The sequence below is a fragment of the Haemaphysalis longicornis genome, unplaced genomic scaffold (assembly GCF_048455015.1).
Source record: "Haemaphysalis longicornis isolate Haplotype H1 unplaced genomic scaffold, Haemaphysalis longicornis Haplotype H1 scaffold_2, whole genome shotgun sequence".
Taxonomy (NCBI): Eukaryota; Metazoa; Arthropoda; class Arachnida; order Ixodida; family Ixodidae; genus Haemaphysalis; species Haemaphysalis longicornis.
The window spans coordinates 73,227,130-73,236,812 of NW_027526295.1; the positions used below are offsets into that span (position 1 = coordinate 73,227,130).

Consider the following 9,683-nt stretch of genomic DNA (forward strand, 5'->3'; position numbering starts at 1 on the left):
GCTCTGTCCGGCGCTATCGGCTAAATAGTGGGCTATCCTGGGGCCATGTTCCTTGCAACACCAGGTTGACTGGGGTACCCGGTGTCTCGGTCGCCATCCTTGTCGCCTCCCGGTCGGTTCCTGGTTATTCGGTCGCCGTTTCCTTCGGTAAAAGTAAGCAGCAGCCGGCATCCCACTCCTTCGAGGGAATGGGTGCCCCTTTCGTTGTTTGGATTCAGCTGTAGTTACCGTCTGAACCTCAAGTCGGCCGGTCCTACGTTGTCTTCTGTCCCTGGGATTAAGCTTTTCTGTCCTGCGACGATTTGACACGGTGTTCACGAGGGAACCTTTCTCATCCAGTGGAGCCAGAGCTGAATGCTCCTTCACACAGTCGACGGGTTCTGTTCCTAGTTTGTCGGCCTGTTCATTTCCCTGTGGTATGAACTCGCTCTGCGGCTGCAGCGTGAGACAAGCAGATTTTGCGACGCATACCGAAGACTCAGTGGCTGCCTCCAGGGTCGCTGCTGTCAGCAATTCGTTGGCAGGGACAAAGGGTTCCTCAAAGGCTACTGAAGGGGCAAGTGGAACGCTGCGTGTCATTGGGAGGGATCCACCTTTAGTGACGATTTCAGGGGGTCTACACGAATTCTTGCCTTTACAGTCTTGCGGGGTTGTGCACACGTAGCCATTTTTTGATAACGTGTCTCGAAGCAGGAAAATAATTCGAAAAATCATTCCGAGGTATAAATCAGATTCTTCATATTCCTTTGTGTAATCATCAATATCCAATAGGTTTCTGACCTGATTGTCGAGCTGTACGAGGGTGATCTGTTTTTGCTGTGCGGATTCGTAGAGGGTTTTCAGCGTACCTGGTTTCACAGGGCGCTGCTCCAATGTGTGGTCTGCCGCTTTGACTAGGTCGGAAATCTGTACTCGGAGGGTATCTCTGAGCCGTAGCAGTTGGCCCGCGTCCTCTGCGTCGTCTCCGGGTTCAGTGTAGGTGGTGGGGAGCGTCGAGCAGCCGGCCATGGCGGGCGCTGCCCAAGGGCAAGGCCTCCAAGATGAAGGGATCACAAAGTATCCCAACCAGGATTTTCCCAGGCCTTGCAAGCCTTGAAGGTGCGCTGCGCCGTCATGTAGTCCACTGGGCCGTTCCTCCCGGGTTTCACGGCACCAAATGTTGAGGAACTGGGCCCCAGGCCATGGCACCGCTCAGAACGCCTTTTATTCCCACCTTCGTCCCCCCCTCGCTAATGATGGTGATAGTTCTATGCTCTTCCTCGTCCTCTTTCCTTAACAACGGTTACCGCACCAGCTGACGAAGAAGTGGAGGTCGACCGAGGCGAGGCCGCGCAACAAGAGTATTTGCCCTACGCGGCTCTGCCATCAGAAGACGACGACGAAAGGGATGACGAGGATTGCTACAGAGTCTGACGACGATAGCAACTGGTATTTGCTTTCCTATGCATGCCGTTCAAAACGGCTTTGCACGGCTGGGGTGCGGCTGCTCCCTCGCTCATGGGGTCCGCGGTCAGTGTGGGAAGAAGCTAGGCCGACTCCCAGCTGTGCTGTTTCTCCAGCCTTGCATCACTACTGCAAGCTGCGCCAATTATTTCTTCAAAGCTGATTTCCTTAAAACAACATTTTTAGCAATATCTCACCCGTTTCCTCTGGTGCCTTAAAAGCTAGATGCATCATTTTCCCCTACCTCTAAGAAACCACAAAAGAGAATTTGCTGAACTAGAATGATGTAATATTGCAGTCAATTTGATTTGAGCGGCGGTTTATTGTCCATTTTGCTTGGCAGTTGGGAAGGTTCACTAAAATTAAAGCAAAGAATACCTCTACTATTCATAACAATAATTCTAGTTCAGTAAAGAGTAAACAAACACCTGAATGCAATGGTAATAACATCCGTTATCAAACCACAGCAGATACTGAAGAAACGGTTTCATGCATAGGCTAAAATACATGGCAAGTATAGGACCTATGCTGTCCCTAAACAAGGCCACTGGTTGAGCAACCCAATGGGATCTACAGAGACGCATTCGGGCTTGGTGGAGGAGTCAAGAAGCCTCTTTTGTTGAAGCAACCGCAAGGGCTAATGAGGCCCAATAACATAGCCCTGACTTCGAGGACGGGGTTTTGTGTTAATAACTTATTTCACATTCCTATTTGGAAGTAAAAATTTCTTTTTGGGGTGTATTTCTGAAATTAGCTCCGATACGTCGTGTGTTTTTAATAATATTTCGACCGAATGAGAATGTGCAATTAACTTCCAATTTTTTTCATCAGCTTTTCATGTTGTATATCAGGCGCAATGAGGCGTTAAATTTTTGTGCGCAAAATTATGATGTTAATTAAACCTTTCCACGAGAATTACTTCAAGGAAATGGTTATCCCAAGTATAAACAGTAATTGTCGGAACACTTAAGGTTTAGCTCGATAAACGCATTGCATTAACATTAAAGCGCTACCCTCCACGGTGGCTCAGTGGCTAAGGTGTTGTGCTGCTGAGCACGGGTACGCGGGTTCGATTCCCGGCCGCGGCGGCCGCTTTTATAATGGAGGCGAGAAGCATTCCATGTGGTAAAAATTCATCCGGAGCCCTCCACTACGGCGTGCCTCATCGTCTGCGTTGCGTCGGCGCGTTACACCCTAGAATCAATAAAGCGCTTTAAAAATGAACATTATCATTTCACTATCAAGAATTTTCGCAGCCATAACTGAGTGCCTCAACCTGCCTTGTTCCCACGGTCATCACGCTGTTAAAAGCACACGTCTGTGCGCAGAAATACATCACGATAGTTGTACGTGCCTTATTAATGAAATGTTCATGGTTTTTAAAAATTGCGGTGTGCCCAATACAGTGCTTGCCGTGGGTCAGAAAAAAACGCACTTCATGTTCGTTTTTAACTTCAGTTAGGATTGCCAAAACTACACCAAAAGTATTTTCTTCCTCAATTAGAACGTCCGGCGCTAATATTGAAGCCAAAAAGTTAAAAGTTTACGACAAAAAAAAAAAAACGCGAGCGTTCCTGGCTTAACATAATGTGAAAAATTTTCAGAAGTAGAAAACCAAACATTGTGAATTGACATCGAGCTATTTTCCCAAATAAATTGAGTGTTTAGTCTTCTTCAAACGTGCGGGTTCTTGAATAGAGATCGCTCACGGGTTTCTCCCCCACTTGCCTTGTCGTTGTATTCCGGTCGCATGGAAAGAAAAACGAGAGATGATGTGAATCCTTGTGAAAACGAGAGTAGAGCAACCTTGCTGAATCCCGTCACGTTGATGACGTGATCCACAGCGGCCGCCAAGTCGTACCTTCCAATTTCGTCGAAACTGTAAGACGTGTAGATAATGGCGCAAAAAGGTTCGCTCATTGCGCCATACAATATGAAATAGTAGCACAATGCAGTTATGAATGACAAAATAAGAGCCGCAGCTGTAATGCGATAGCGTGGGTTACGCGAAAATTCATGGTTCCGCTCCTGAGTTCGACAACCTTATCTGCAATTCAACCCAGCCTCTGCGTACACCTACTAGCCAGTGCAAGTCGGTTGTGGCACTAAGAGAGATAGAGAGAGACAAAACTTTATTAAAGGAGCCATGAAGACAAAATATAAGTTTGTGTTATTCGAAAGATTTCGTGTTTTATAGTGCCCCCAGCACTTGTCCGAATGCATACGACGCTTTGTTCACTGAGAATTTAATCAATTTAAGTTAAAAGTTTGATTTTCCCGCTAAATCGTGTGTTTTTGTGGTCCTTAATGACATCACAGACCGCGCTGCAGCCTAGGGTTCCTTGATTCACGCGTCCGCCGTACAGGGTGGAGACACGTATACGCCTCGAGCGCTGCCTTTAGGGGCGCCACTGAAATCCCCCTAGCGGCCCGTTTCGGAAGCCGTCGCGGGAGTCGCCGGCCCGCTCATCACTGACGCCGTTGCTTTTGCGGCATGTTCGCGATTGATATTTTCCGATTGTATGCACTGGAAATACATATTTATGTGAAACGGTCACTCTGTTCGCAAATGTGGTGTATTTACGAGAGTGTAAATGCTTCTGACGCAATCTCACTGCGGTACATTCGGTCGGCAGTAGCGCCAGGTATGTGTCACAGGCCGGCGTCACGAAACCGGCATATATGCATATAGCTGGAGTTGATCTGTGGCACAAGCAGTTCCCTTGGCTTTTTTTCTTCTTTCCCTGCAGCTGCTGACACGTCCCCTTGCCGTTCTTTGTACAAAGCGGTTGTGTCTTTAGGTTCTTCTTTACGGCCAACATGCTCATGGTCAGTCTGAGAGAGACTCAGTCGTTGTTTTGACTTTGCGATATGGTTTGGGACTGAACGTACACACGGAACGTTTTGGAGCACTACTTCGTACAACGGGTTCTCCATACAAACAGCAAGCACCTGCCCCTTAAAGAGAGAAAAATCGACGTACACCCTAGCCTCTGGTAGGTTCTTCGGAGACAGGTCTAGTAAGCGTATGGCACGGGTGCTACCAGTCAGTTTGCAGTCAGGAACCAGTGACCGTTTCACTACTACTGTATTACTGTACTGCACTATTCACTATTACTGTACTGCATACGTTTATATTAAGGGTAGCGTGTGCTCTACTGCCAAACAAAGGGACTTACGCTAGTTCGAACTCCGGCTAGTTAGATCAGATTTCCTATCCCCTCGAATTTCAAATTAACGAGCTTCGACTGTAGTTATGCTCGCTTGTTTCATACAAGTGCAACGAGGCAAAGAAACAAAATACGTGCTAAACTTCTTTAACCTCGATATACAGTTCTCGATATATTTGCAAAGGAAAGCGGAAGGGTAAATATATACTTTAAATATTTCCGCGTGAATGATTCTGGAATTGACTCCAGCTGTTTCGCGTAGTGGGTAATTTCATTACTAGAGGAAATGTCCTAGTTCAAAAATGCAATACATAAAACAGCCTTACGGTAGCTTGTAAATTTCGCATGCAAAAACTTGCCTCCACTCCCAAAACCTTGGGTCGTCCGTTTTGAGCGTCTTGTGATGGTTTGACTGCGGCGCCCCTCTTGTGTTCAAAAGCCACACGTCGTAACCAGCATCGGCCAGAAGAAAACCTGAAGTAGGGTATATATGAGGTAAGACAATTTCTTGCAGCTTGTAATCGGACACAGCTGAGTTCTTATACGCCCTGCTAAAGACCACCGCCATTCGAACATACGTGAACTGTTAATGAGATGACTCAAATTTCCAGTCTCTCCTGCCTTGAATTAATACACAAAAATGAGGTCAAAATTTTCACACCGTGGAGGGGAGTAATAAATATAGCGATCATAACTGTAAAAGCAATAAACAGCTCCGATCACTTGCATTGACAGTTATGCTCTTGTTAACGCCCGCTGTTTTTTGCACTATTGACCCAGGAGCCAATTTAGAGAGAGGTTACAGAGCACTGCTTGCAAGCAGCAATTAGAGGTAGTCTTAATTGACTCCTTCGTCGCTTAGCTTCTGCCTTAAAGTTGCCGCGTATTCGTTCTGTCCTGAAGAACCTTCTCTGTTTTGTTAGCATGCAGTATTTTTAAATAAAGTTAAGACCAGCGCACTTCTTTAGAATATCAGGTCATGTAAATGCAGAAATGCCGTTTTTGTCTTGACTAGTACCGTTGTAACTTGGGAGCTTGGGTGTCTTGAGTGTTGTGCTAACGACTTGGGTCTGCAGGACAGAAAGTTGGCGTTGAGGGAAAAGTACACCTTCAATGATTTCTTTTATATATTGAATGGGCGGATAATCAGCTGGGAGCTGCAATGTAGGAATCAAATTAACATTACTTTGTAAGTATGCAAATGCTGGCAAGGATTTCGTTATTTATTTTGATACCTTTTTGTGTACTGATTTCGATACTCATTTGTTTATTTATTTTGATACCCATACAGAAAAATGACATCGTTCGGCAGATACCGGTTACTACTCGACCACGTCTTTAGTAGCTACAACATTTTTCGCGGAATTAGCGACTATGAGTTTCACATCAGCGAAACGGTACAGATTTCAGCCTAAAGCAGAAATAGTGCATCAGTTAATCAGTGTTCGAAAAATAACTCACGACAATACGACTGAACTGCGCAAATCCATTTTGTTTACTATGATCACAAAAACAGCAAGTTCTGTGCTTCCCCCTAATTTCGTCCTATCCGACGTGGCCAATTTATAAATGGGCCCTACAGAGCGCGCATGATAAGACATGTAGCCATGCATGTAAGAGAATGGCAAACTGTAATGCGTGTCGCGATTGAACATATCTTCAGAAAACCGGGTTATTGGTAATTTCTTGCCTGGGCTCTGAGAAGGGAAGTTCGCAACCCAGCATCCAGCGTTGAAAAAAATCCCGTGCACAAGAAGCACTGGCGTGTTGCCCCCTTCGGTGTTGGCCGCTTCCGCCCCTGGTATCCGGTCCAATTCCAAAATGTAGCCGTCTTCGGTGGTTACCTTGTGAATCTCAACAGGGTGACCAAATCTGCTCATGAGTCCGGCCTACACAAAAGACACAGAGGAATGTTTTAGACGGTTTGCAGCGTATAATACTATTTAGAAATGTTATCTAGTTACGGCGGGGTAGACATTTGAGATGTATTCATTCGAAACTGTTTTTTTTTTCATAACTACTGTGTTCAATGCTTGCCACCACCTTTACGTGAGACATCAGACAACACTTATTTATTAAAACGCCGCTACGTGATAAAGGGAGCTTAATAAGCACATTTGAGGAGTGTGTTTGTAGTGAAGCATCTGTAATATTTAATGTGATATATGCATGGTTGAAGCGGAATACCACATAATGCGGCAATACAACAGGTTTAAGGTCAGAGAGCACGCAAAAGTGTTGAAGAGATTTCTGGTATAGATACTTTAGTGTCAATGTCGGTTACGCTGTTGGCACGGCATCCTCTGGTGCCCATGTGCAACGCGCTCCCATCGAACGACTGCCGCGGTGGCTCAGTGGCTATGGCGTTGTGCTGGTCCCCAAGGACGTGGGTTCAAATTTTTGTCAGCGGCGGCCGCTATTCATATGGGGGCGAAAAGCGAAAATGCCCGTATGGTTGAGATTTCGGCGCACGTTAGAGATCTCCGTGGTACCGTGTAGTAGAAGGTAAGGTGTGTCGTGCGGAGGGGGGGGGGGGGGGCACCAATGGAGAGCGCGGATCCCTTTTGCGACGAAAAAATTATATGCAGTTCAAACGTTCCCCTGGGAATTCGCGTTTTAGCCAGCGCCACCTATAAGGTTTTAATTTGAATGAAACAGGTATTTTATGGCTTTTATAAAACTTTATATCATGAAACAAAGAAATAATATTATTTAGTGCAATAAAAGGACTAATTTAACAAACAAAACTTCTTTAACCAACTGCTAAGCAGAGGCCGCCAGAGGCGCTGCTCACAACAGGATTTCCCCAGCAGACATTTTTGTCGCAAAAGGGACCCCACCAATCGGCCTCGAACGACGCGTCTCTCTCGTCTAGTACACCGTATACCCAGGTGGTCCCAATTATTCCGGAGGCATCCACTAGATCGTCCCTCATCACCCGTGTAGCGAACGCGCGTTAAAACTCATAATCAATAAGGAATGCGAATACCCTTACTGTACCACCATCGTTCATCGCGGATATAAACTGTCTTATATTTACAGCGCTCCTCCGTCATAACAGGGTGATTGACACGACTTAGAACTCCCAGAACAAGTACTCTTCGTATCGCAACATGTTTAATGTTCCATATAATCTGTTCATAAAGGTAACCGAAAAGTGAGCATACTGGTTAGTCAGTCGAGAAGGTTGAGGCACGCCATTGTCAGGTGCCAGTAGCCCGATAGCAGAAGCTGCAGCTGCGGCTTCGCTGTGGTTTGAGTACTCGGTTTGGGTTCACACAGCTCTTTTTCCTTGCCGAATTTCCGCAGTTGACTATGTCCGCTAAAATCATTTCTTTGTGCTTCTAGCGACGCTCTTCGTGGCTGATCTCTCACTCGCGTAAACTGCTGTAGAAAATCACTATTTTGAAAAAAGAAAAGGTTACCGCTTCTTAATTGTCGGCTCCTATTGTGTATTGTTTTATTGTTTATGTTAGCTTTTTTGTGTCTTAGGTGTTTAATTAGGCCTATACGCTGGTATAAAAAACAAGAAAAAAGCTTTGCAGTTTAGTTCCAGCGTCGCGTTCACGTGCTCTTAGCGTTACCTCAATGTTTTTGTTTTCAATTGGCTTCACGTAGCTTATTTCACTGCCGCCGTAAAACCCGTACCGTCCGTAGCCGTCGGGCTTCAGGGTAGCCCGGTGGCTAGGTTGTTGGTTCAATCCCTGCCCCGGACTTTCCTAGCCACATTTTTTTTATCCTTGCTACTGATCCCAGTTCCTTTATCTCTTACTTTTCATAGTTTGTATCTCTCTCTCTCTCTCTCCTCCCTCTTGCTCCCCCTTGCCGGTTTTTCATTGCTTTGCGGTTCCGGTTCCGCCTCCTTCTGCCACGCCAAGTTGGCACTGCTGCGCCCGAGTGCTTCCTTTTGTGTGTGGTGCCGGGACATAAGTGGACCCTGTGAGTGCTCAAGCCTTTTGGGACGTCATGCCGCCAGAGAAGCGTCCGTAGGAGCACCCAAAGGGGCCCCCTCGCCTGGCGACGCCAGTAATGTGAGCCCGAGGCCGTCATTGCTTTTCCCACAACGAGTTAATTTCTCTATGAAATAGGTTTAATATAATGGAATTACCGACTAAATTACTTAATTAACCTTCCCGATAGCTTTTTTTTTTGTTTTAGCTTCTGTCCGTACCGCCGCCGTGTGTTTTTCTGCCTTTTTTGCGTTTTTGGGCATGTTTTAACATGCCCTACCCATGTGGCGCCATCTATGAGGCGGAAGCAGAAGCTCGCGGCGATGGCGGGAGATTCAAACTACTGTATTTTATTTTGCTAATGGCCCTTTTTTGCGTTTCCGAATTAATTTTCGTGTCCTTTTGGGCCGTCCCGTGCACAATCCGGGCCGGCCAACTGGTTTTTCTTTCATTTTAGTGTGATTCTTGCAACTTTTTTTTCTAACGTTTCCCTTTGTTTTGAACCATGGGTGGGAGGGGTAATGTCGGCCTCGGGACCACTGAGGGTGCAGGGTTTAAGCCGCAGGTGCTCGGGGCGCATGCGCACAGGCGTGGGTTCACTGGTTTCATTCTAATTTTGGGAATTAATGCCTCGGGCTGGGCCTCGAGGGCGCCTTTGTCTTGTGTTTGGGGGGGCGTTGCCGCCGCCCTCTCGGGGTTTTCGGACCCCAGGCTGGCCGCGGCGGGGCTCCCCGACGGTTGCGCGGCGCCCTCTTGGCCGCGGACGGGGCTCAGCTTGAAACATTGGTTCATCGTCGCTCATTGCTGAAACATCAGGGTTCCGTGTGGGATTAGTGCCCCAGCCCTCTTTTCCGAGGGTTGGATCCCGGTACGGTTTTCATTTGCGCCTGCTCAAAGCTTTACAAATCGTCCACAAACACGCTCATTAGGTAGCAGCCGAGACCACCACTCCACGAAGGTGGGTACGGTCGGTAGTTGAAATCCCGGCGGCGCCCTTTTTTTTTGTCTAGTGGTGGGGTGGGGGGCCCCCTGCCCTTAAAATTTGTTGAGTGAATCTCTAGGGCGCTTACCGAATTAGGTATTCCTCTGTCTTCCGCGCTACTCTATTGTACTTGGTGGT

The 9,683-nt window shown here is 46.9% G+C and overlaps 1 protein-coding gene across 1 annotated transcript in view; it reads right to left on the minus strand.

Annotated features, from left to right (window-relative positions):
- Positions 1-9,355, minus strand: part of LOC144168068 (lipase member N-like) — a 31,887-nt gene extending 22,532 nt beyond the window's left edge. Inside the window, exons 1-4 of the mRNA XM_077697152.1 lie at positions 9,194-9,355; positions 6,304-6,502; positions 4,973-5,087; positions 3,172-3,322 (exon numbers count right to left, since the gene is read on the minus strand). Coding sequence (XP_077553278.1) covers positions 3,172-3,322; positions 4,973-5,087; positions 6,304-6,502; positions 9,194-9,355 — 627 coding nt within the window. The remainder of the gene's footprint in view (positions 1-3,171; positions 3,323-4,972; positions 5,088-6,303; positions 6,503-9,193) is intronic.
- Between the last annotated feature and the right edge of the window lie 328 nt (positions 9,356-9,683).